This window comes from Podarcis bocagei (assembly GCF_964188305.1).
Source record: "Podarcis bocagei genome assembly, chromosome: 13".
NCBI lineage: Eukaryota > Metazoa > Chordata > Lepidosauria > Squamata > Lacertidae > Podarcis > Podarcis bocagei.
In genome coordinates, this window is record NC_138138.1 from 32,539,988 (window position 1) to 32,567,509 (window position 27,522).

The 27,522-nt window shown below is 44.9% G+C and overlaps 1 protein-coding gene and 1 long non-coding RNA gene across 4 annotated transcripts in view; one reads left to right on the forward strand and one right to left on the reverse strand.

The window, feature by feature from the left end:
• Positions 1 to 2,766: 2,766 nt before the first annotated feature.
• LOC308570451 (uncharacterized protein) overlaps positions 2,767 to 27,522 on the reverse strand; it is a 32,281-nt gene continuing 7,525 nt past the window's right edge. The window contains exons 2-15 of one of the 3 annotated variants that reach the window (XM_081165268.1): positions 20,641 to 20,709; positions 19,062 to 19,419; positions 17,691 to 17,921; positions 16,045 to 16,113; positions 15,509 to 15,736; positions 14,983 to 15,072; positions 14,208 to 14,297; positions 12,788 to 13,132; positions 11,912 to 12,022; positions 10,267 to 10,500; positions 9,626 to 9,670; positions 9,079 to 9,171; positions 6,682 to 7,395; positions 2,767 to 5,930 (exon numbers count right to left, since the gene is read on the reverse strand). In XM_081165268.1, coding sequence (XP_081021394.1) covers positions 3,943 to 5,930; positions 6,682 to 7,395; positions 9,079 to 9,171; positions 9,626 to 9,670; positions 10,267 to 10,500; positions 11,912 to 12,022; positions 12,788 to 13,132; positions 14,208 to 14,297; positions 14,983 to 15,072; positions 15,509 to 15,736; positions 16,045 to 16,113; positions 17,691 to 17,921; positions 19,062 to 19,407 — 4,584 coding nt within the window. In that variant the 5' untranslated portion in view covers positions 19,408 to 19,419; positions 20,641 to 20,709 and the 3' untranslated portion in view covers positions 2,767 to 3,942. Of the gene's footprint in view, positions 5,931 to 6,681; positions 7,396 to 9,078; positions 9,172 to 9,625; positions 9,671 to 10,266; positions 10,501 to 11,911; positions 12,023 to 12,787; positions 13,133 to 14,207; positions 14,298 to 14,982; positions 15,073 to 15,508; positions 15,737 to 16,044; positions 16,114 to 17,690; positions 17,922 to 18,652; positions 19,018 to 19,061; positions 19,420 to 20,640; positions 20,710 to 27,522 lie in introns of those variants that run through there. The other 2 variants (XM_081165270.1, XM_081165269.1) reach the window with 2 other exon arrangements.
• LOC308570602 lies at positions 20,701 to 27,506 on the forward strand. Its single transcript, XR_014001205.1, has 2 exons — positions 20,701 to 20,955; positions 27,080 to 27,506. It is a non-coding gene; the product is annotated as an uncharacterized lncRNA (long non-coding RNA).

The following is a 27,522-nucleotide window of genomic DNA, read 5'->3' on the forward strand; positions in this document are numbered from 1 at the left end:
ACAAGAGCTTGTTTTCTTCGGCTCTCCTTTGGATTGGGAGCTATGAATTCCTCTTTTACTAAATGCTACTCTATTCACATTAAATTCAAGAGAAGCTAAGGCAAAAGAGAGTTGCAGGAAACATGCTCAAGGTGCAAAATTGGATGTATTAAGCTCTGCTGAGAAACTTAAAGCTGCAATCCTGTGTGCATTTGGATACAAATGGGTCTCAATTCAATTACTCTGAATGATTTTAAACCAGTATGAGCTGGAAAAGGTTTCTAGGAGGGTTAAAATCAGGGGTTAGTAATATACATTAATTATTGCCTCAGTCACTAAGGTAACCTGTGACATCTTCTTCCACATTTCTTGGGGATGTATGGGGTTAGGGGAGGGGCAGTATCTCGTCTCCCTTGGAGAGGGAGCTGAGGCGCCAATACTTTGGCCACCTCATGAGAAGACCCTGATGCTGGGAAGAATTGAGGGCACAAGAAGGATGCGCCAGAGGACGAGATGGTTAGTGTGTGTTCTCAAAGCTACTAACATGAGTTTGACCAAACTGTGGGAGGCCGTGGAAGACAGGAGTGCCTGGCGTGCTCTGGTCCATGGGGTCACGAAGAGTCGGACACAACTAAACAACAAAAGTGTCTCTAGTGAGGGACACACCATGCTCCTTCTGAGGTAGTTTGTCCACCTTTATTCCTCATCCTGCACTTGGCTCTCACCTGCAGCTCCGAGAAGCTGTCAGCATGTGACAGCATCTACACCTTGGGAAAAAAGCTTCGACTGGCCAGCTAAACCAAGTGAGGGTAGCCAATGGGTCTCCAACCCTCAGCAGCTTTCTCCTGATTGAAGTGGAGTGTTTGAGGACCGGGACATTCACAGGGAAACCAAAATGCTTTTTTACAAAGCTATTGTACAATACTACCAACCTTACTGTATGTTTGTGAAACGTTGACCACTTTCTCCAACTCCTCGAAAGATTCCACCGATAGTGTCTCCAAAAAATTTCACACATCACCTGGGAAGACAGGTGAACTAATGCCAGTGTACTGGAAGAAGCAAAGATCACCCATGTCCAAGCAATGATTCTTCAACATCAAATTCGTTAGACTGGTCATGCTGTGCGGATGCCCGATTATCATCTTCCAAAGCAACTACTCTACTCCAAACTTAAAAAAAGGAAAACATAATCCTGGTGGTCAACAAGAGAGGTTTAAAAACTCTCTCAAAGGCAAATCTTTAAAAAAATGTAACATAAACACTGACAACTGGGAAACACTGGCCTGCGAGCGCTCCAATTGGAGTACAGCCTTTACCAAAGGTGTCATGGGCTTTGAAGATGCTCAAACTCAGGACGAAAGGGAGAAACGTTCTAAGAGGAAGGCACACTTCACAAACCCTCACCATGATCAACTCCCACCCAGAAACCTATGTCCCCACTGTGGAAGGACGTGTGGGTCCAGAATTGGCCTCCAGAGTCACTTATGGACTCACTGTTAAAACCATATTCATGGAAGACAATCTTACTCGGCTACAAGTGATCGCCAAAGAAGAAACCCTCAGTGAGTTAGGAGCTACTCTTGCACACTAAGACAGGCTCCAACGGATTGAGTAGAGGAGACCAATAGTGGGTCCAGTGATCAAGGAGGTGGTTACTCCACATGCAGAAGGAAATGATGGGCAAATGGGGCTCACCAACCTGGGAAGGTAGCTCATTCAGGAGAAGGAAAACTGATCCTAAACCTCTGCTGCCTTGCAGCTATACTCATTCATGAGAAAGACTTCCCGAGTAAATCCTGAGGAAGAATCTGTACCTGCTGCATTGCAGGACATCTTTGGGTGAGGAAAAGGCTAAGGAGTAAACCCTACACAAATCTGGAGTGGAGTCCCTAAAAAGATTGGATGGGGCCTTGCATGCCTCCTTCAGGCAACTCCTGCAGCCAAGCTGGTGCCAAATGCATTGCTCTGCTTTTCTTTGGACCAAATCAGTGAAGTAGAGGGGCATATCTTGTGGTCTGGGCATCCCAGGACCTCCATACACAGCAGCAAAAACATGTGAGCAGCAGTTACAAGCTACTGGTCTCTGTAGCCACAGCAGGAGCTGCGATTCTCCAGGAGTTTGACTTCATCCCCAGCAGCACACTCCACTGTCCCTTGAGACAAGACGGTGGCCAACAATTGGTAACTACTTGGTTTCTTTGTGTCAGTTATGGTGCTTTTCCTTTTATAGCCTGCTCCGTTTCATTTATATATTTTAATTTTGTTCTTAGCTATCACTGAGTCTGCATACTTCCATCATTTCTTTAGTAATTGTAATTAAGCTTTCCAATTTATTTTACTCCTGGTCTGTTCCTAGTTCTTTCTGGTTAGCATTAGCTCAATGGAGTAAGTTTCATAGACCTAAAAGCTACAGCCTATTTTCAGAGTGTAGATGAAATTGTTGGCCCTAATGATGGGACTGTGCTAGTATTAATATTGCATTAAATTTGTGATCACAAGAAGGGGGAGGGGCTAATAAGCTAAACTGATCCTCATAATTTCATGCATAATAGTGGTTTATCTGGAGTGAGTTCAAGTCTTTCTAAATATTTCCTGTATACGCACATCTTACCCCACCAATCTTTTATGAGGCAGTTTCTCAAGGTTTACTAAGTAGTAAACCTTGACTCAGAAGAGGATCACTTAATAACCAGAACAGCCCTTGTTGCAGTTAACAAATATATAGCAGTATCTCTTATACCTAATGAAGACATTGCTTTCAAAGTTGTTTAAAGTACCACTTAATTCTCAGCAATATTTCACTCTTTTATTCTTTCCCATCTACATTCCAAGATATTCTTTATTTATGGTTGATACAAGTATTTCAAATTACTTCAGTTATTAAAATATGCATCAATGATACACCACTGCCACCACTTCTTCCAGTGATTAGAACAGTTAATTGATGCTGCAATCTCTTTGTTTCCAGTAATAGGGTTTGAAGACGACCTAGTTTGAAGACGACCTGGCCTTTCAGCCAGGTTGTATATTGAAGACAGCATTTCATACCCTAAAAATCTAAAGTGGTGGTGGTGTTGTTTTTTAAAAAAGAGAAGTTTGTAGTCCATATTGCTGTAAAAATAATATTGGAGATGTGCAGGCGATGCCAGATAAAATCTCAGAAGCCTAAAGGGAGCTGACAAGGATTTCAAGGGATCAGTACTCTGTTTCTTGTCCTTCCCTATCAACTGAGAAATTATGCAATATAAGCAACTCTGTGTTGTTTGCTTCATCTGCATAATGTATATTCATGGGATTGAAATTCAGAGAACATTATTAAAAAACTTTTCTTATTTAATTTTTACCTTACCTTTCCTCCAAGCTCAGGGCAGCACAGATATTCCCATTTTTAAAAAATCCTCACAACCATACAGTGAGGAGGAATGACTGGCCCAAGAGACTGTAACATCCTACATAGCTGAATGGCAACTTGAACCTCGGTCTTTGTAGTTTAGTGGCAATTTGAACCTAGTCTGAAACTTTGAACACTGCATTATGTTGGTCAAGAAAGGAATACACGCTGGCCTATCTATAAGACATTGTTTGTAAAAGAAGCCTGTGTCAGCCTTTCATCATTTTGGGGTTCAAGGTCACTCTGTCCCCATAGGCTCTTCCTGCACTCCCATTTTATGCTTGAGCACAGGATGCAGATAGGAAAAGCCGTGCCACAGGGTGGCATTTCAGGAATTGAAATTGCAATTCCCTGGGAACAAATTGCCAACATCCAGGCACAAGCCAAGATTCCCTACACCTGGCATTTACTAGGTAGGCAAACAGGGCACAGGAGGTTTTTGCTTGTGGGTTCTGAATGCACTCAGCCCACCTGGTATGTCATTCCTACCCTCCACCCTGGGGAAGGAGGGGGAGAAAAACACCTCTGGGTGTGAATGATTCCACAGAACACTTCCTTAACACTTGCTATTACAGGAGAATGCATTTATCAAAGTTTTTGGGAGGAGGACTGCTTGGGGGAGTAAATGAATAAGTTGTTGGTTTTCCTAGCAAAGAGGCACGAGTACTGGCCTGCTTCTGCTCAGCTTCTTTGGAAACCATGGGCAGATTTTGGCTAGGAGAACCATAATCCATGCTGGCATGAAGAGCATAGGAGGGCTGCAGGGATGGGGTGCTGGTTTCTCGAGGGGAAGGTGGTGATTTCGCCGACTGTGGGCTTGCAGTGGTCACGGAGTTCACACTAGCATGCTGGTGCTGTCGCATGAGGGCCTGAGGCTTAGAAGCATCCAAATTTCTGTTCGTTCCAGGTGAAGTATATGATGAGGGCTGCCAGGATAGGGTGGTCATAGTTTCCAGAGGGGAAGGGGGTGGGTGTGATGATCTTGTGCTTGAGGTCACACTAACATACCGTTGCTGGCTAATGAGGGCCCAGGACTCGGAGCACAGAGCATCAGAATTACCGTTGATCCAAGAAGAGGTGCCCAGTGGCTGCAGAGGTGGCGTGGCGGTGGTTTCTAGAGGGGAAGGTGGTGAGCTTGCAGGTCCTGTGCTTGAGGAGCTTACGGCATAGTTCTTGCTAACAATTTTTTGCTGATGCACCAAGGGCCAAGAGTCAGAAGGCAGGGAGTCAGAATTACTGCTGGGACTAACAGCAGCATAAGATCCAGAGGACCACTGGGTTGCGTTGGTAGAAGCAGACTGCGAACTGAGCGGCTGCATGCTTGAGATTACAGGAGAGTCCACACCATCATACTTCCCCCAATGTGTGGATGTTGGAGACTTAGAAGGTACTTTGTCTGAGGGCGCAGCCACAAGATTTTGATCTGCCACAGGGACAGAACTGTGCTGCAGACCATCTAGCCATGTATGGTGGTGGCATTCTGATTGGCAGACAGTCCGAGATTTGGGCGAGTGGAGGCTAGCTGTGTTTTGAGAAGGTAAGGAAGTAGGAAACGTCCCTGCGGGAGTCAAACTATGGGGGAGTCCTGCGGTTCTGGGTGGTACCTGCTCCTGAAAAATGGAATCTTGTCCCGAAACTGCAGAAGAATAGGACCTCTGCTGCTGAATTTGGGTGGGAGGCTGAGTCTGGCTAGCTGGAGGTACAGGTTGGACAGGCAACGTCTGTGGTGGAGTCTTCTGAAACTGTATCCCAGAGGGTTTTACAGAAACTGGTATGAATGGTGCTGGGTAGAGAGGAGGCATCTCTGGAATAAATGTGACAGGCGGGTATACAACTGGCTGAGCCCATGCTCCAGGACCCGTAGAGACAGGCTGAAAGATGGAGGGGGGTGGTGTAGTATTGTTAAAAAACCAATGGTTAACCAGATGTGCAGGCCTGGAGCCAATGCTGTCAGATTTCAAATTCTCATCCCTTCTGGTGGCTTGGGAATCCACTGGGTAAACTACAGGAGAGTTGGGAGTGTCTATCAGCTTGAGTGTCATCTCTCCCACAGGAGCTACTGGTTTGGGAGTCCCAGGTAAAGTACTAATTTCCTTGTTGGCTGGTGGTCCAAGACATTCAGAAGGCTGGAGGAGAGACAGATGGGGCTGAGGCTTGCGAAGTGCAGTATTTAGAGAGAACTTGGGAACAACCAAAGGCTTGTTTTTAGGTGGGGAGTTGTCAGGAGTCACTGCAGAGTCTTGCACTTTGGACAAATCAGGATGGCCTGAAAGGTCTCTCGAATTGGCTGTGGCCCTCTCATGCTCTTGCAAAGGAGATACTGTTTTTGGTATCTCCTTGAGATGGCCCTTGGGTAGAATGCAGGACTCCTTATCACCTTGCTTTTCGAGGGGGTCTGAAGCCCGGAGGAAAGTGAAGTGGGGCTGTGGTACCCCTGGAGCCTTGGGAAGAGGGGCAGGCTTGGGACTTACTACAGGTTCAGCTGCTGCCATTGTTTGGGGCAGTGACTGACAAGGAGCCACTGCAGCATTTTCCACTTCAGATGGGACAGGCTGATCTGAAACAACAACAATATTTACTGTTAAGAGAGAAGCGTCACAACTGCAGTTAGAAACAGGAGGGGGGAAACAGAAAGGTCAAGTGGTTCTTTCTTGAAGCCACATATGGAAAACCTGGAGTAAGCTAGATCTAGATGCTGTTAGCAGAGGAACTGTTTGTTCATTTTTAAACTAAATATTTCTTTCTCTTTGGTGATCACTCCTAGCCAAGCAAGAGTGTCTTCCATGAATGTGGTCTTAACGGTGTATCAGTAAGTAACTGTGGAGGCCAATTCACTCACGGGATCATCACCTTGTCATGCTGAGTGGGCTTGCACGTTCCCATGATCCTTGTGAGCAATGCCATTGGGAGTCGCACTCCCAGCTGGGTCACCCAACGTGGTCAAAGGGGAGAAGCTAGACAAAGAATGATCCAAGAAGTCTTCAGCAGCAGAACAGGCAGAAGATAACAAGCAGTATGTTCCAATGGCTGTGAAGGCGGATGAAGGCTGCAGCAGATAATAAGAATCTGCCAGTCGTCATGATACTCATGCCATCGGAATAGAGCCTTACTGCGAAGACAGTGCGTTGATCAGCGGGAACTGATCTCCACACACCAAACAAATTCACACACAGATGTCTTCCGAAAACCCATCCCAAACCCACCCCCCAAAAGTCTCATGGCGATTGGCAAAAATTAGATCTATCTTGCAAACAATATGGAAATCATAATAAAGAGAGCAAAAGACGCTGCAGATGAAAAGCACTTACTGGATTTGACAGGTGACGCTTTAGCAGACACAGGTAGTAGCAATGTTTGGACGCCACAGCCCTCCAGGCGAACAATATCAGGCATCTCCAGCAGGCACTGTTTGGCAGAGGAAGCATTGCCAAGCGGCAGGTGCTGCTGATAGGCAGTGCTGTAGGCAGCACGGAACTGGAAGAGCGACATGCCCTCGGGGTGCATGGCCAGGATGTGGGCCACCCGCTGTTTCAGTTCTTCCAGGTCCTTAGAAGGCTGCGAGTTCCTCAAGTTGGATTCTCTGGGCAGCTGGTTATCCCGTGAGTGTACCTCTTTGGCTAGTGGTGATGGCCCACCAGACTGCCATGCACTTGGCTGATGGAGAAGAATGCGGGAGGGAGGTGGCTGATGTGGAAGAATGCCGGAGGGAGGTGGGTGATGTGGAAGTATGCCGGAGGGAGGAGGCTGATGTGGAAGAAAGCTGGAGGGAGGGGGCTGATGTGGAAGAAAGCTGGAGGGAGCCTGGAAGGAACTGTTGGCCTTGCTTGACAAAGCACTACGAGGCTCCTGGGAGGGTGGAAAAAATGGAAAAGTGGCAGATGGGACATGCATGCTGCTGTTGTTGAGCCAGTTCTGCACTCCTGGCGACGCAAAAGCAGCTGGAACAGGTGGGCTCCAATTCTGTGATTTATTTCCAGAGGGATTGCAGACGTTGAACGAAGGCTTAAAGATGCCACCAAAGTCTAAGAAAAAAGAGAAGGAGGCCATTACTGCTGGGTCAGTTGACAGATGATGTTTATTTGTTAAAAACTATTTGTAACTCATGTCTCTGCCGCAAGCCCCCAAGGTAGTACGACATATATCTATCTATATGGTTTTAAAGACACCCTGCTGGTATCAGCAACACCGCCAATCAGAACACAAGGCGCAAGAGCAGACAACTGCTGTGACTTGGGATCAAAAAGTCAATAAAGAGAAAGGTGAACTTCTGAAGGGGAGAAAATTCTACAGCTTTGATGCCGCTCCAAAGAAGCTTGTTGGTACCAACGATGCTTCACAGGATGGGAGCACACAAAGAAGCGCCTTCGCAGGTAGGTTTACAAGAGAGTTGGCAGCCCTGAAGGGATTCAGTGCTTTCCAGATGTTGTGGATTACAATTCCCGTCAGATCCAGCCAGTTTTGCTGCTGGCCAGGGATGATGGGAGCTGTAGCTCAAAACATATGCATGGCACCACATTGGGTACTCCTGAATTTGTGTTTTTATATTGTAACCCACCCTGTGATCCTTGGATGAAGGGCAGTATAATAATAATAATCCCCAGCATATTCAGGAAGCCTGGAAAAATACTCCTGCCTGAAATCCTGGAGAACTGATGGATCGGTAGACAATACTGAACGAGATGATTCAAATGATCAGTCTTGGTAGAGGACAGCTTCCAATGTTTCTATGTAACCTTGCCAAAAAATCATTGACGTGAAGAAATTTGAACAAACCACTGAACTGTGTGCATCTTAGTCCTCCTGTGTTAACTATCTATTTCCTAGTTTTCCCCTTGGTCTTCTGTCATCTCTCTGTTATTTGCCTATGGAATCTCCATGTTTCAAGGTCAGCTAAGACTCTGAGAAGGACAGTTTGACCACAAAGGAATCCATGAGCAACAACATTGTATTTGTTCTAGCCAGACAAATGGAGAGAACAAACAAGAATGGTTTGTTCTGGCAACCTTTTAATGAGTTACCAGCTACGACAGAATCCTGCCCTGTGCCTCGATTAATGCCAATATATTACAAAACCCTTTCAATACCCGAATGGCAGCTGCAACCATCCTTAAGAGAAAGTCCACTGTAAGTTTAAATGGCATAGAGACGGTGGTTTTACTCAAAGCTGACTCGCTGAAATTAATGGATGTAACTTAGTCGTGATCATTAATTTCCATGGCTCTACCCTGAATAAAACTTGCCTGAATACCACTCTGAGATAGTATCCCATTGATCTCCTTGCATTGACTGGATCCAATTATAAGTTATGTTGTATCCTGCCTAGATTTTCCTACTATGTGTGGTCACATTAATGACCACCATAATAATGTGAATTATGGTGTCCTTTGGTCGTTAAGGAACCATTCTTTAAGCATTATAGAATGATGCTAGTGCTATGTCTAAGGATGACTAAGACTTATTAGGAAGCGGCAACTGTTTCATCTTTTGAAGACCTCGTAACAGTCAACAAATGCCCTAGCAAGCAAGATGGATTTCCAGATTACTTACCATCTACAGAAAATAAATCATCTCTGTAAACCATCTTAGGAAGTTAGCTCAATTTGTCTGTCAGTACAAACTGTGCTCTCTGTGACTTAAACTATTGTTCTCCTGCATCACCATCCCTGCATAGGTGAGAACAGAAAGGAGTCACCTTGGAGATTTACCTGGTGCACAGTTTGCTTGCTGGACCACTTTTGCGGGATGCAAGAGAGGCACAGGGGCAACAAGCAGAGGAGGGGCAGTCTTAACACCAGGACCTAAACAAGAAGAGAGGAAAAGAAATGGTCATATTAACCAGGAGGGATGTTTACATAGTCCAAGCAGTAATATTTCTCTTTCTCTAATGAAGCAGAGGCTGGATGGCCACATTATCAGGACTACTGTAGTTGATTTCCTTGCACTGACAAGCGGTTGGTTTCCTTCCAACCCAAAAGATTCCATGACCAGTGAAGGGCTCAGCAAAGTTGTGTGTCTAAAGTCACCGGTTTATGCCTATCCAATAAGTGTGCGACCGCATACACATGCAATGGACCAAACCCAGAAGTTACCCAAAAACAACCCAAAAAGAAAAAAATGTCCAGGTTTGAGGCGAAACACAGAACAGAACAGATACTTAAGTGGTTGTTCCATGAACTAGCCATTACTGGGAGGCAAGCAAAAATTATGCTGAATTGGACAGTAGCATTGCAGACTTTTCTGACTTCGACTTACATTTTGCCGTTTTCTTTTTCTGCTTCTTTTTCGTTTTGCTTTTTCCTAAGTTGGAGAAAGGGAAGGGGGAGGAAGCCAGTGTTGATTCTGGAGCCTTTTTAACAACCTGAGGTTAGGCTTACTCATGCCTGATTGGACTTTCCCAATGCAACTGAGAGACCAACTGAGAGATAACGATTATTGGTTCAATTTGAAGGGAGTTACTTCACCAGATGACCAAAGCTGACAAATTAAATCAACCCTATGAATAGATGAGCAAAAGTAAGTTGCTGATGGTGATAATTACTGAATCGGATATTGGAATAATATATCTGCTTATGGAATAATATATCATTTGGAAATTTGTTGGTTTTTAAAAAAATAAACCCCATGGCTGCAATGGTATATAATTCTTGTGACTTACATCTGAGTCATTTGAATTGCATTGTGAAGTCCCACTATATTCAGTAAGTCCCAGGAAAGAATGCAACTTTAGAGCATAGGAGCATTGAGTCTCATCTCCTGTTTGGTTCTGGCTCAGGAAAGAATTCCGATTTGGTTGTTACGAGACCAGGAACCAAAATGCAATCTAGCTTTGCTGGCTATCCCAGACAACATGGGAGTGGAATGTTGCAGTCAATCTTTCCCCCTCCAAAATTCACCTGATCCAATCGAAACAACACATTTAAGTCTGTCCTCTCGGTATCTGATGTTCAAGTTAGGCATTTGACGCTCCAAAAACTCCAGTGTGTCCTTGTGGCCTTGGGCAATGCTGAACTTCTCCAGGTCAATTTTTTGCTTGGCCAGCAGGAGCTCCTGCACTTTCTCAACCCTCAGACCTTCGCTGTATGTGCCTATGAGGTTGGTGAGTAATGCCAAGACATCTGTCAGCGAAGCTAGAGGAGGGGGAAAACATATTAGCATGAAGACTAGAGTGAGGTAGCAGCAGCAAGCAAAGATGGGGCAAAGGAAAAACAACTGGGAAGAAATATATGGTGCTGCTCCTGCTCCAGCCAAGCTTGCTGTTTTGTTTCACTTTAGTTCTTAGGATTCCTGGCATATTGGTTGTATTTTATAAAATGTCACAAACTACTTTGAGAAATCTAATCCTGTTAAATAAACCTCAGAAAAAATCTGCGCACCAAGTCAAATATTAACACAATGTTTTCTTTAAAATGTCAATAGACTTTGGGAGTGTTACAGATCAGGAAGAGGCCAATATTCTTCTACAATTGAAGGACTAAGCCATCACCAGACCTGTGCCATTGATTTCAGGGAGAAGAAAAGGCTAGGGAGTAAACCCTACACAAATCTGGAGTCGCTAAGATGGTTGGATGGCGTCTTTTATGCTTCATTCTGGCAACTCCTGCAACCAAGCTGGTGTCAAACGTTTTGCTCTGCTTTCCTATGGACCATACCAGCAAGGCCAAGGGGGTGGGGGTCTTGTCATCTGGGTATCCCAGGTGCACTCCGTTGTCTCTCGAGACAGATGGATGCCAACAACTCCAAGAATAACTAAATCTCCAAGGATCTCTCACTATTTTCAACCTTACAGGAACCTTGTGAGGTCACAGTTACTGTAAGGCTGAGAAACTGACCAAAGTCACGCAGTGAGTTTCATGACTGGGTGGGGAAATGAACCTGGGACTCCCCAATCCTACTCTGACCTTCTGACTACAATGGTACCTCGGTTCTCGAACTTAATCCATTTTGGGAGTCTGTTCAACTCCTGAAACTGTTCAAAAACCAAAGTGCAGCTTCCAATTGGCTGCAGAAGCTTCCTGCACTCAAATGGAAGCCACGTCAGACGTTCGGTTTCCAAAAAATGTTCGCAAACTGGAAAACTTACTACCAGATTTGCGGCATTGAGGAGCCAGTTTGTTTGGCAACAAAGCCGTTTGGGAACCAAGGTTTGACCGTACTCTACTTCACCAGTAAATCAAGCCAGAACAGTGTGTACCATGGATTCTATGATTCTATAAAGCATGAGGAATCTTACAACTAAAAACGCAAAAGGTTTCTAGTCTTTACGGTTGCAAGAGTAAGTAGAAAGTGTCTATTTCTGAATAAACATGCCTGGGACTGTACTCACAATTGTGTTCCTGCACAAACACCAATATGCACAGAACACAGAAGCAAGTCCCACGACTGCAGAGAGATACTTCACCCAATGCCAAGGCATACAAATCAATGGTGAATGTGATACAAATACTCTAGCTGGCCTTTACACTCCCACTCCCTCTGTCAGGCCTCTGTGCTCCTTCTGCACCTGGACCCAGAATCCTCCAGAGTTAAATGCAGTCTTACCAGGCTTTTTTTTAAGCCCATTTTGGTTCACGGGTTTTGATTTCCCAGCAGGCCGTTGCACGTTTAAGGGGACAGAAGCACAGGACTGGGGCACAGTGGAAAGGCAGGAAGCTGGAAGAGAAAGGAAGATGGAAATCCAATTTTTCTGCTTTTTTCAAATTTCAAAAAAACCCTACACCATTTGATAGAAATATGCCAGTTTTGTCCCATGCCCTGTCTCCTTCTGCACCTGGACCCAGGGTGTTGGACCTGGGAGACCTGGGTTCAAATCCCTCTCAGCCTAACCTACTTCACAGGGTTGTTGTGATGATACAAGTGAGAAGGAAGAGAACCATGACACCTTAAGCTCCCTGGAGGAAAGGTGTGATATTAACTTGGTAAGATATATAGTGGGATATAAAGTAAGTTAGTCACAGTTTGGCCAGAAAGAAAGCAAAGAAACCCTTGGGATCAGTATAACGGCAATTTACAGAAAGTTAAGAGCATGACTACAATATACTTCAGTACGTAAGCTCCAAAGAACTACGGTTGCCATATCTTAAAGAGCAAAAAAAGAGGACAGCCCAAGCCGGGGAAATAGGCTCTTTTCCTGCTCTTTTCCTGCTCAGGCTGGCAGCAGCTGCGGCATGCGGAGCAGCATATGCCCAAGCCACACAACCCCAAAAATAAAATAAAAATACCCCCACCAAAAAAACTATACATTTCCTTTGAAATGTAAAAAATCCCCCCAGATAGGCATGTTGGTCCCCCAAAAGAGGGCATGTCCAGGATTTCCCGGACGTATGGCAACCATACCACAAACTTTAAAATGTCTATGGTTTGAGGTTTTTTAAAAGGAATGTGTTATTAGGCCTCACTGTCACAGAGACATCTCACCTGGCTTTGTTTCCTTTAAGTCTTGAGACAGGGTGTTTGATCCTTTGGAAGATGGAGATTTATCCAAAGAGGGACCAGCACCGAATGAGACAGGGGGGAGGCCAAGACTACCGGAGAGAAGTTGAACCACACAGTTGTGGGGCCACTTGCCATTTGTGAAAGAGTAGCGAAGGCCCGGCACATCCAGGAGGAAAGACATTACGTCTTTATACCCCAAATATTGGCTGAAAGTCTCTAGGTCAAACCCATGCTTCTTCTCTAGGTTTTCCTTCAGTGTCTTTATATTCAGACCAGCAGGATGGTTTCCAAGAACAGCGAGGATTGGCACCAAGGCAGCAGCCAGGTCTGAAAAGGAACGATGTACTATTTCAACCTGGTGAAAGTCATGTCGATACTACTTATCTCCACATTGGAGAATTGGGGCTCAGGCTGCAAGAAACTTAGGCTGCAGGACACTTAGTTAACACATGGCCAGGGTGAGATTTGCTTAGGCTGCCAATTGTCATCCTACACTAGTTCTCTATAGCTACTACATAGCTGTACTCAGTATAGAGAATGGAGAATGCAGTCCCCCTTCTCACCAAGTGGACAGAAGTGGAAGACTCCTCCCAGTTGCCCCAACAGATATCGTATACAGACTAGCCTCTTAATCCTCACCTCTAGCAACTGGAAAAATAACAGCCCTCCTATTCTATGCTACCTGCTCTGCAGCATCAGTGCTTTTGAGGAGCTCTGGCTGATACTTGGGTTTTCAGGGGCTGAGATGGAATGGATGGGGCAACTTTTTCTCCCTAACTGAAGCTTAGTTAGGTAGCCTGGGTGGGAAAGGCACCGTAGACCCATCAGAGTGTGGAGTTCCCCACTGCTGAAAGTGCTTCATCTGTTGCCTCGGGTTTTCAAAAATGGCCCAGGGTCATGTGCTAAGAGTCGCATCTCTGAGAGGTAATTTGACTGAAAGCTGCAATGGGCTAGAAAAGGCAGAGCCCTAGAGACATACCTGAAATGGGAGACTTGTTACATCTCTAACATGGAGGTGTTTACCCCCAGGTGGGTATATCTGTATGTCTCCTCTGATAGAAAAAACTCCCAAGTGCTTGACTATTGGTGCCAAGTCTTCCCCCAACAGGGTGGCCATTTTGAGACGCCATGTTTCAGGTTGCTGCAATTTCTGGAATTCCCTCTGTAAACTAGGAGTTCCATGAAGAGAAGCAAAGTACCTATCCACACTTAGAGTGCTTAAGATCTACATTAAATAGACATGGGATTGAAGTAGTGGAGATAAGATTAAGCATAGGTGGGGTGGTGGTTGGGGCTGAGTGGAGTCACAATTCAAAATGAAGAGGACAAGCCACCCGTGTACCACATTCCAGATGCTACCTGCAGTACCAAAGAAACCTCAGGGTTCAAAACAAAAACTTACCAGATTTCTTTCCCATCAGCGTCTGGGGCACAGAATTTGAGTTGAAGGCAGAGAAACCAGCATCAAGCGAGGGAACAGGGCTAGGGGAACCTACCAGAGGAGAAAACAAAGGTATTGCTGAGGTGGGTCTTGAAGAAAAGAATAGGGACCCAACAGATTTAAACATGACAGAAGGCCATGGGACAGAGTGAGAATGAAAGTGGTCACTCGTAGGCCTACAGTTTAGCTCCCCTTGATAAACCATGAGCAATAAGCCACTGTACAAACCTTAACTGAACTGAGAGACTGAAAAGGAAGTCTCTGATCACATTTGGCAGAAAGGGCCACATCAACAACAACTCTTGTCATTGAAAAGGTGGGATACTCCTGTCAGGCCAGGATGCTGCAGCCTTGAATATTGTTCCCCAACCACCTCCCAGGCGTGAACTAGGCTACTTTGCAGGTCAGGCATTTTTCTGTTACATTTTATTGAGACCGCCATATACTAATGCAATCTATGGCAGACTATCTAGCATCCCGCTTTTGGAAAATCTTCAAGCAAAGATTTGAAGTGTCTGTGTATGGGGGAGGGGGGGGAGAGAGTCCTCCCTGCATAGGTTAGGTCAGCTGCATGCCTCCCCCCCCCCCATTCAAACCCAGAGCCCTTTCAAACTAACTGCTTTTGAAGGGCACCAGAGTCTATCTTTGGCCCCATATGGGGCTTTAGTACCCATAGAGCAATTAATGGATCAAGTGTAGATACAGCTCTGCATCCAGAATTCCTAGGCAGCCTTACCGGAGTTATTTCTCATTAGCCCATCAGTTGTGGTATGTGAGCTGCATACAGAGAAATCCGAGTCCAAGGAAGGAGCTGAGCTAGAGGGACCTGGGACGTGATATAAAAAGACAGGTTATGAAACATACCTTCTTTGTTCAGAGTAACATGACATAAGCCAATCACGTGTCACGGCCTGCGCAATTTCTGCAGCCTTTACAAGTAGTTCTTTGCTTATCAAGAGAGAAATCCAGCTTGCACATCACCAGTGAGCCCAGGTTAAAAGATGGGAATTGCAGAAAGAAGAAGGCACATGAGACAGGCAAAATACCAGGCAGACTGGAGAGCCTCATGTGACAAAACCTACCTGATTGCTGTTACTTCTGAAGACTATCTTATCGAGCCCAGCCTTGCCCTCGTACTCTCCCTGAAGCCAATTCATACACCCTTACCCAGGCCAACAATGAGGCTGGCACTCTAAAACAGTCACAGAATTGGAGGGGGGGTGTTGAACTCACAAGTGATAACATTTCAACCTTTGCCTTACGCGATTCGAGCTGGATGACGCAATTCCGGGTCCTATTGCTGTTTCTGAGAATCAGACCAGGAATATCCTGCAGGCAGGACACTGTGTCATTGTAGCCCAGATCACGGCGGAACATCTCCAGGTCAAATCCACAATTCTCTAGCAGGGCCTTTTTCAGGTTCTTCACCTTCAGACCCTTAGGGTGGCATTCAAGGACGGCCCGGATTGGCACCAAGGCAGCTGACAGATCTGAAATGAAAGCAGTGGATTCACTTCTCATGTCTATTGTACCCTGCACTATGACAGCACTCTCAGGATTATGCAGGTGTGGTAAGCAGAAAGGCTTGGCTAGAAAGAAACCTATAATGGATACCCCATGAACAACAATGAGTTCAGGAACTTGCTTTTAGCAAGGAGTTTGACGGAACTACTGCAGAATCAGAGATTGAAGCCATGGCCTAGGAACCACAGGACATACGATCCAGTCTCCTGCCAAGTGTAAGTCATTTGTCGCTTACACACACAGCAACATTACTCAAAGCAGCTCACTGTTTTACCTGGTGTCTGGCTTGCTGGTTCTTCCACAAGGTTCTCGGTACTGACAGAAGAAAAAGTAGCACAGGGATCTATAGGAGAAAAATCAAATTAGTCAGGAATCAGTTTCAGAATCAGTTTCTCAGCATGTGCGTAATAACTGGAAATGGGGAAGCAAATTTTGAGCCACAGGAATTTGTTCTCAGTGGGGAAAAGATTACTCAATATAACGCTCAGAGAACTCTTTTAATCATGCTGAACGGTCAAGGCCTAGTATTCAGCGCCTCAGTTCTAAGACTCCTTAGTTCTACTTTTGAGTTTCCTTCACATTTCACTCTGTTAGTCTGGCCTCTCCACCCCTCTTTGTCTCTTGTCCGTAACAAAAATTTAACCTGTGAACTCTCTGGGACAGGGAGCTGTAATTATTGCTTAAGAAACTCTGTAAAGTGTACTTTGACTCGTCTACAAATAACAGCAACAAGTCTTCATAATATGGCTTCACTCCACTTAATAAATCTTAGGAGTGGGGATGAATTCTGTATCAATAAGTGCTGTAATCTTGGATAATAACAACATGGATGGGGAAATCCAACACAGCAACAGCTGGAACCACCCCCTCAGATTTTAAATTGTTTGTCTGTGTTGTGGTTAACACACAGCTCTCAAGGAAGCAGGACGATAATAGTTAAAGGTAAGGGTAATACAAATTCAAGTCGACAACTATTAACTATGAAAACTAAACCGAACCTAAAGGTTTAGAAGTGCTATACCTCTAAATACCAGTTGTGGGTGAGGGAGGGGAACTGTCAACATCTGAAAAGGGCTACTGCCTTCATAACCTGTTCATGGGCTTCCTAAAAACACTTGGTAGGTCAAGATGTGAAACAGGACATTATACTAAATTGAGGGTAGAAAAATCTGTGGCCTTCCAGGTGTCGCTGGACTACATTTCTCATTATTTTATGGCCATTAGTCCTGCTGGCTGGGTTGCTGAGAGCTGGAAGTCCAACCATATCTAGAGGGCCACAGCTTCCTTAACCTGGCTTACTGAGCTTATGCTGGATCCAGTGTTAGAAAGTGGGATAGGAAAGCTAGGAGCCAAATGGCTTCTGGGGCCTGGATTGTGGGCGACCAAAACAGAATGTCTAGTCACCACCGGGGGGGGGGGGGAGTCGGCAACACTTTTTATTTATTAATTTGATATGCATGAATTAATACGCAATTCACATAAGTGATACATTGTTAATATCATATTTTTAGCATAAATTGTTAATACTGTACATGTTTAATTTGCTGTTTACAATATTGGTACCATACTTTAGTTTTCAAAACACTCTACTCTTTATTGGTAACATATTGTCTCTTTAAACATATACTTCCAAGGCTTTAAAGCACATTTATTTTAATAATCCTTGAGTGTCAGCCAGGCACAAGAAATTTTACCCAGACTTTTGGAGCTGTTTGCAAACGGAGAACCTTTAGGCGCAAAATGTGCCTGGTGCCCTGCTAATATCGAACCTGGCTGGATCTTACATGAAGTGGGCAGTCAAAACTTTCAACTGCGACCCCCCCAAGTTGGTTTTTTAACGTAATAATTATCGAGAAGATCAGAAGCAACCCCATCTCTTCCCACCAAAAAAAATTTCAAATTCAGCTTCTTGCCTTGTACCTTCAAAAAGCTGAACCACGCAGTTGAGTCTGTTCTGTTGGTATGTGATGTTTAAATTCGGCATTCGCTGTTCCAAAAATTCCAGTGTGTCTGCGCAGCCTTGATGAACGCTGAGCTTCTCTAGGTCAATTCCAGCACTAGCAAGAAACAATTTCTGTAGTTTCTTAATCCTCAAACCCGAGTGGTACTTCTTTAGAAGACTGAAGAGCAACCCCAAGACTCCTGCCAGAGCTGCCAAACAATGCAGATTGCAAATCAAAATTCCTTCAGTGATATGATGCAGAGCAATCCAGATCTCAACTCAGTTATTTTTAGAAAGACATCTTTAAGAACCCAGAATGCTCAACCTTAAAATGAGCTAAGCACTATAACCATTCCCCCCTCTGGCTCCAGTCTATTCCATGCCCCCCTCCCATTCACTTACCTATCTGCTGCTGCTACACCCTTCCACACCCATTCACATATAATCCCCCAAACTCCATTACCTCACGAAAGTGGTAACTGTTGCCACTGGCAAAAAGGCTAGACAGAAAGCTTCTCCCCAGCCCCCTCTTCCCCCTCTATGCCACCTCCCTGATGCTTGGAATGCTGCTATGGCAGTACCTGGGCTCAGGAACCCTATCCTGAAAGCTAAGAACAGATTGCCCACATCCTTATATGAGTCTCAGCATTAAGAAGAAGAAGAAGAAGAAGAAGAAGAAGAAGAAGAAGAGGAGTTTGGATTTGATATCCCGCCTTTCACCCCCTTTAAGGAGTCTCAAAGCGGCTAACATTCTCCTTTCCCTTCCTCCCCCACAACAAACACTCTGTGAGGTGAGTGGGGCTGAGAGACTTCAGAGAAGTGTGACTGGCCCAAGGTCACCCAGCAGCTGCATGTGGAGGAGCGGGGAAGCGAACCCAGTTCACCAGATTACGTGACTACCGCTCTTAACCACTACACCACACTGGCTCCTCAGAACCACATTGAAAGCCTCCTGGACATTGCCAATTCTCATCCAGCAACGTTGTACTGTATTTGGTTGTCTGAATCTATCTTTCATGGAAGATTTTGCAGGACAGCCCAAGTTTGGATGATACTGAGCTTCCCATGTTCCTCTATGGATGAGTTTTAGTGCAGATCTGAGTCCTAGGGCCAACCAGAATTGTATTTACTTATTAACTCAGAAAGACAGCTAATATTTGTATTGGAGAATTAAATTTGGCTGCCAGTCTCCAACAACACAGACTTGGATTTTTCTGTTTTGTTTGGAGCTGGTTTTAATGTGCATGCTATTTATTGCCGTAAGCCGCTTTGAGTTACTTTTGTGTTGTTAAAGAAGTGACTAATAAGCTTAATAAACAATGGTTTTAATACGTAAGGTATACATTTACCCGTTTCTCCTCCAGGGTCTTCTTCATCTGTTGACCTCAAAGCGGGCCCTTCAGAGATGTCCACCCCATTCTCTCTTCTTTCAGCCCAGTGGCCAAGATGGAATCCATTCGCTAGCTTTACGACTGGGACCTGTGAGTCACCATCTTCCACAACCACAAAGTCCTTCATTTCAGCCAGAAACTGCTTGAGCGAGCTGTACCCATGATGAGTGATCTGAAGCTGGTAGCCATGCAGCCGGTGAAAGGCCCCAGCAAAGTCCCCAAAATTGAGCCCCAGGGGGTTCCTGAGCAGTAGGTGCAGCACATTGCGCTTCAGGGCATTGGGGTCCCCCTCTTCCAAGGCCATGAGCCCTGAAGTCTGGTGGAAACATCAAAGAAAAAACAGTACCAGGTGATTCACTTCCCCGGAGATCCTTCCTGCCTTACATCATTTGTTTTCTGTGGCTCTGAAAGAGTTACGACACCATCAGTGCGCTTCCTCTGCATGATGGAAAAACTCACGAGACACTGCAGCTTGGGCATTTTCGGAAGAGCTTTAGGCCAGACTGGCTTTTGGTGACATTATTTTGATATAAGAGAGGTTCGCACACTCTTTGTAGTAAAATGGGGGAGGGGGAGGGACCTGGGCTATCCCTGCCCCCGACAATAAACACCACAGCCATTCTTCCTGCCTGCAGTGCATGTTCAGACAGCATGGAAAAGGATTACAGTTCCTCCATTACCTGAGGAATAGCTCAGTTGGTAGAGCATGAGACTTTTAATCTCAGGGTTGTGGGTTCAAGCCCCACATTGGGTGAAAGATTCCTCCATTTCCGGGGGTTGGACTCTAGATGATCATCATGGTCCTTTCCAACTCTGTGTGGGGAGGGACTCCAGTTGCACGTTGGAGCTCTTTTCACATGCAACAGCCCTACTGGCTGTTATTTACTCTGAGCTTCAATGGGGCTTACCCTCAGGCAAGTATACAGTACTGCAGCCTTAAATCGCAGCCCTAACCCTGCCTAAATCCCATTTAATTAAATAAGGCCTTCCTCCAAGTGAGGTTAGCATTGCAGCTTTAGCCTAGATCCAGCCAACTTTGGTTACTGAATGGAGTAGGCTCAGGGCAGGAGGGATCTCTCAGCAGTGTAAGCAGCTTCTGTCAGAATCTGGGGCTAAACTTATCAGCTCCGGCACAGATTAACCACCCAGACTACCCTTCGTTTACTCAAGATAAGCCTCTCCCAAGTCGGTCGTGGTAACTTCTTAGTAAACACTGTGAACAGTCCTATGCGATGTTTCTTGGGGATGAGACTGAATTCGTGTACCCATCGAACCGACGGGGATTCGATTCTGAGTAGGCACTACCACAGATCGCTTCGGATTTCATTTTTAAATTTTAGTTTTAATTACACGGTAAGGGGAAGAGCCGAGCACCGCTAATGCGCTGATCGCAACCCTGCAGCAAACTGCTGATTCAGAGGGGGCGTGGAGCGGGGCTGCGGGGGAGGAGGACAAAAGCCCACGTGAGTTAAAATGCAACAACAGCCCTCTTCCACCCGCCAGGAACAGGACATTTATTCAGAGTGTAAGTCCTCACCTAGATCGCGTTCTTCCTCCTGCAGCTGAATTGGGGAAATGAGGCAGAAACAGGAAGCGTTCAGCAACTCTGCAGGAAACAATAAGAGCCAGCTGCTTTAGTTTCTATTTCTCTTCGTCACATGATCGCGCCTCTTGCCGCATGGGATTTGAGTCACAGCATCCTCCCTAGTTTGGGAGGGTAGGAAAGATGCCTTGGGAGACCGGCGTCTCCCTTTTCTATCAGCCAGGGTCTCGTTTCGTTTCTATAGTACAGTAGAAGCCTAGACATTGTCTACTCAGAAGTCAAAACCACTGGGTTTTACTCCCAGGTAAAGTAAATTTCAGCCCCAGTTGCTTTGGGGGAGGGGAGAAAGGAAATGTGGGGGATGCAAGTGATTTGAGCACATGCTGTGATGTGGGAACTGAATGCCTGCGGATGTGGGTTGAACTTTCAGCTCGCATGACAACCTTATTGTAGCTCGAGGTGAGGACTTAAAAGGAGAGGGTTAAGCATGCAAACGCCATCAAACATCCCCTCGCACATGGACTGCTCTTCAGATCTTGAGCCTCCCTTTGGCTGCACATTCATTTAAAAAGCATATGACCTCCAACGGATTCTGGGAACTGTAGTTTACCCCTCACATAGCTACAATTCCCGGGATTCTCTGGGGAAAGTCGTCTGCTTTAAATGTGTGGTGGGTAGGCTTTACATGTTCAGCAGAATGTGCATAGAAACCTCCTCCCTCCCTTTGTCTAAACATGCAACAGTTTAAAGATACGCAAGGATATTGGAAGTTGCATTTGCATGCACAACCCCCCTCCCATCTTCCTTTAAGTCGGGGTTTCCCAAACTCTGGTCTCCTGCTGATTTTTTGGACTACAGTTCCCATCACTCCTGACCACTGGTCCTGCTAGTTAGGGATGGTGGGAGTTGTAGTCCCCCCCCCAAAAAAAGGAAACCAACAACGCACCAGCTGGAGACCTAAGTTTGGAAAACACTGCTGTAGACCAGGCTTCCTCATCCTCGGCCCGCCAGGTGTTTTTGGCCTACAACTCCCATGATCCCTAGCTAGCAGGGCCAGTAGTCAGGGATGATGGGAACTGTAGTCTCAAAACATCTGGAGGGTCGAGTTTGAGGAAGCCTGCTGTAGACAAAAGTATCTGACAGTTGTTTCATAATTCCCACGTTTCCCCACCACCGCTTCTTTTTGTATCCAAGCCCCACAAATTCTAAGCCTAGCTCTGGCTTCAGATTCAGGATGCTCACCTCTTTAAAATGACTGATCTTTAGGGCTCCTCCGTGACAAGTATTTCATAGTGCAAGAAATGGCAGTTCTATTTCCACCACGCCAGGGCACACAGAGGACAGCAGTTCCTTATCTGCTCAGACCAGAGGTGCCACAAAGGCAACTGACTTGCTGGAATTTGCCCTGCATATCAGAATTTCATCTTTTGGTTGGTGAATGGCATAGGGAGTTACGCTGAACTTTGGGTTATGGTTTCTATTCTTCAGATCCCAATAATGAAACTTATCCAGATCAGTGATGATGAAGGAAAGGGAATTTGACTGACTGAGTTCTTCTTGGCTAATCTAACCTACTCACTCTACCCTTCCCTTTAAGCTGGAGCAGGTAGACCAGAAGAATCAAAACTCCCAAGTCCCTTTGGGGTGCCACCATTTTATTTAGACCTGAGCTGAAAATTCTATAAAACACAATTTGCTGACAAATTTTTGAATTTTTTTTCTGAGATCTTCAAAAACTCACAAATAATTTCAAATAATGTTTAGCAAAACAGCATCACCAATATCACCAGTTATGTGAATTTTGGATGCAATTTTGGATCCAGTTTTAATACCGGTCCTGAAAGACCTACATTGCCTCCCAGTACGTTTCTGAGCACAAGTCAAAGCATTGGTGCTGACCTTTAAAGCCCTAAACAGCCTCGGCCCAGTATACCTGACGGAGCGTCTCCACCCCTGTTGTTCAGCCCGCACACTGAGGTCCAGTTCTGAGGGCCTTCTGGCGGTTCCCTCACCGTGAGATGTGAGGTTACAAGGAACCAGGCAGAGGGCCTTCTTGGTGGTGGTGCCTGCCCTGTGGAATGCCCCCCCCCATCAGATGTCAAGGAAATAAGCAACTATCTGACTTTTAGAAGACATCTGAAGGCAGCCCTGTTCAGGGAAGTTTTTAATGTGTGATGTTTTCTTCTGTTTTTAATCTGTTGGCAGCCGCCCAAAGTAGCTGGGGATACCCAGCCAGATGGACAGGGTATAAATAAATGATGATGATGATTACTGTTTAATTATAAAATTAATATTTTTGAAGGAAGTAATGGACTTCTACTTCTTCCAGTCTTCCTCTCTTAGCCAGTTGGTTCCAAAAGTCTGTTTAAAAACACCATCTATAATATTTGGCAAAATACACTCCCAATTTGCTGTGCACAGAAAGTGTAGAGAATTTTAGGACGCCCTTTAAAATCAGGGTGGAATTAATTGTTTCTGCTTCTGTGGCTTGTAAGAGCAGCCAACTGAAACACATTCTCTTAGCAAGTAACTTTTTATTTGGCATGGAGGTAAGTGATGAGAAAAGCTTCACCATCCAATTTCCTTGATATGAGATGGCTGCTAGGAGTGCAAAAGCAACCCCACCCCTGGTAGCCCAAATTTATTTCTTAAGAAAATTGTGGATTGGGAAGAAATTGCTACTGTGAATAAATGAGACTGAAATAACTGCTTTTTCATGAGTTGGCCACTGGCTGGCAGCAGAGAGAGTTATATGGAAATAAAACCTGATTTTGCATAGAGGGGTTTTATAGTGTATGACCACATCTGTTGAAACTGATTTTAAAATGTTTAGCAATAGTTACTCCTAAGGTATGAGGGCCTTCTGAAATAGAAAATCAGAAACAAGGTTATATAAATAGTCTTGGGGTACCATAAAGACTAACAATTTTATTTAGCCTCCCTTGGCTAGTGTTTATTTATTTTATTGATTTATTTATAGAAATATTTATATACCACTGTGTCCTAAAAATAATGACAATGAAACGCCGAAAGTGCACACTGAAAATCTCAGTTTAAGTTTAAGTGTATGTGAAATAAGCACAGTGACTATTTATAACGCAATCATCCTGGCATTGCTAAGTTAATGAACAACAGTTGGGCATATAAATTTAATTGTTCTTGAATTTATAAAGATCAAAAGCAGCACACACCAAACTCTGCATGTCCAAGAGGACTTTGATAGGATTGCCAACTTTTCATCCAGCTTCTTCTATAGCCTTCCTTTAACAGCAACTTGATATGGAGGAATAATGACCGTAATCACCTGCCAATTGATGCAACTCAAATCACTGTTAGAAGACAGATGAAAATTTTATAACCCTCTGTTTTGACATAGTGGTCAACCTGTGGTCCTCCAGATTGCAGAGTTGGAAGGGACCCCAAGGGTTATCTAGCCCAACCTCCTGCAGTGCAGGAATCCTGCTCACAGCTGTCCCTGGGTGGGCTCGAACCACCAGCCTTCTGGTTAACAGCCAGATGCACTGACCCATGGCACCACAGATGTTGCTGGACTCCAGCTCCCATCAGACCCAGCCACCATGGCCAATGATCAGAGATAAGGGGGGGGGTTGTAAGCAGCATCTGGAGGACTATAGGCTCCTTGCCTCAGTCCAATTGTTTCTTAAACAGCTAGTTTCCATTTGGGTGTAAGCAGGCACCTTTTATGCATTCCCTTATAAGATAGCATTACTGGTTATTCAGCACATAACATCCAGTGCCCACCATCTGTCACCGTGCAATACAGCTAACCAATTCTGAAGGAGAAACATTAGGAAGAACTTCCTGACAGTAAGAGCTGTTCGGCAGTGGAATTTGCTGCCAAGGAGTGTGGAGGAGTCTCCTTCTTTGGAGGTCTTTAAGCAGAGGCTTGACAACCATATGTCAGGAGTGCTCTGATGGTGTTTCCTGCTTGGCAGGGGGTTGGACTCGATGGCCCTTGTGGTCTCTTCCAACTCTATGTTTCTATGATTCTATGATTTCTAAAAGCAGGTGTGCATCATGGTCTGCAATGAAAATGAAGTAAGGGTCATAAATTCCAGTGGGCATACAAAAAGCCAATAGACATGCCCGATGTAGCTGTCTGGCTCCTGGACATATGCATTTGTGTGTAGAAGTATATATAAGCATGCAGGGGCTGTTATATTTCATCTGTAAGCTACAGTATCCAGCCATTGGCTGAATTGCTGTGATGTCATAGAATGTTTATCTTTTACTGCCGGGGGGGGGGGGGAGCTGGTCACAGAATATTTGACCAAAAGTGCAGCTGCTGTGCAAGGAAGCAAGTGACAGGGGAGGTGGGGGTGAGCCTTATAGGAGCACAGGGACTGCAGGAGCTGCTGTTGTGGGGAAGCTTGACAAGAGGATAAAGTGGGCATCATATTGAGAAAGGGAAAGAATAAGGAAGCCTTCCTAAGGGCAGGAGGAGCTGCGTCTTCTGGCCAAAAAAGGAGGTGGAATGGCTGAAGAAGGCCCATGGATAGATAGGCTTGCCAATTCTTCAACTGGCCTCTCTATAGCTATATTGTTATGGTTAATAAGCTATATTGTAGCTTATTATTATGGTAGCTATATTGTTATGGTTAATAGGCAGGTGTTAGCAGGTAAAACTTCACAGCCTAGAACTGAGTATTATGCACTCACCGAGTGTATGGAGGAGTAGCTTGTCTGCTAGCTAGGAGTCAAGGCTCTCCCTCCCATTAGAATTACCTTAGAATCATAGAATCATAGAGTTGGAAGAGACCACAAGGGCCATCGAGTCCAACCCCCTGCCAAGCAGGAAACACCATCAGAGCACTCCTGACATATGGTTGTCAAGCCTCTGCTTAAAGACCTCCAAAGTAGGAGACTCCACCACACTCCTTGGCAGCAAATTCCACTGTCGAACAGCTCTTACTGTCAGGAAGTTCTTCCTAATGTTTAGGTGGAATCTTCTTTCTTGTAGTTTGGATCCATTGCTCCGTGTCCGCTTCTCTGGAGCAGCAGAGTAGCTTGTCTGCTAGCTAGGAGTCAAGGCTCTCCCTCCCATTAGAATTACCTTAGAATCATAGAATCATAGAACCTTCTTTTTAATGAATTGAGTGACAAGAGAGTGCATAGTGCAGACTGGGTATGCCTGAGCAGGGCAAAAGCAGAATCATCATGTTAATCAGCAGTGCTGCGCATACTAATAGGATATTGAGTACCTAGATTTAGTAACTGTATTCTGATTTCTGAAAGGGAAACTCGCAGTAACATGATGACAACTGGCATTTAACATGTCAGAGTAAATGAAGCCTTCAGAGATTCACTCTGGCGTGGTCAGTCACAGCTCCTTGCAGTATGAAGACATATTCAGACAAACTGCACAATCGCCATTTACAGTGATTTAAGCACGGCTGAGGCAGGAGGCAGACAGATGGTTTTTAAGAGCATGGGTTAAGAGAGGTACTTCTTCCTATGTGCATTTCTTTTTGTCTTACAATCCTTTCTGATTAAAAAAAAGGTTTTTGAAATAAAACCAAAGCAAAAAAACCCGCATTTATTTATTTTTAGCAGTGAATGTGGGATAGGTGCATAATACCATTAGATTGATCCTAATGAGTTAAGAACCTATGAAAAACCCTTCCGGATCAGATTAGGAGCATCTAGTCCAGCGTTTTTGCAGCCAAATGTCTCCAAAAAGACCAAGCGTGGTTCATGAAGGCATCAGTCCTTCCGTTCTTTGTCCCCGGCATCTGAGGCTCAGAGATACACTTTCCCTGAACGCAGAGGTTCCATTTAGCTATTGTGCCTTATCGTTGTGAGTTGCCATTCAGTAGCTTGCACTGAATGGGTTCATCCAAGACCTGCAACAAGTTCCTTGCCATTTATTTATAAGGAAGTATAAAGGGCATAAATAATAAAATCAACCAGAGTTCATACTCTGTGGTGTTAATTGCACCAGGGTTATATGGTCTTGTATATGGGGCTTTGGTATGACAGGCAGGTGTTTACAGGGCTGCAGATCATTTCTGACACCTGCTGTTAAAACAAATATACGCCTTTGAAGAATACCAAAAACAAACACAAGCGTTTCTTGAGAAAAGTTGGGGGAGCACCAATTATTTATTTTCTATAATTTTTATATTCTTGCCCAATAATATTCTCTGGGCAGCCTGCAATTTCAATACAATATAAAAATACAGCTAAGCATAAGAGAGAGAGAAGGTTTCAACTTAAGCATGAAACCGTTGGTGGTGGAAACAGAATAAAATTATGTTTGTGGAAATAGTCTCAATTATATATATAATTGGGATTTGCTTTTTAAAAAGGCCATTATGCAGGATCATCCAGGAAAAACACCTTAACCCCTATTTACTTCAGTTATAGACCACAAATTCCACACTTTTTTGCCTAATTTCTTGCTTTATAGCAGGTGATTGTGCTTCTCTCCATGGCATCTAAGGCTTCCAATTTCTGCAGATCAAGCTGCTATCAAAAGGCACAAGAAAAGGCCAGGATGTTTTCCCGATCAGTTGGCAACCCTATGAGAAACAGGCCACAAGGGAAAAGAGAACTGTGCATGTTAATACACGGTCGAGGAAAAGTCTGAAAAGCCAATTGGAGAGAGTGGCGGAGCCAAGCTCAGAGAGAAAAGCAGCATGTATATACTGTGGTAGAGATGAGGTAAGAAAGAAGAGACTGCTGTGGCCTCTCATCTCGGGTGTCAGAGCTCTCCTCAGGATATGGACTTGCAATGTCCCCGGGAAGGCTTAGCACTACCCAGGCGGGTAACACGGCTGCAGGGCTATTTTGGATCCTGGGATATGTCATGGTAATTATTAAAGCACCTTCTGTCACCACTTTTGGGGCTGTCGG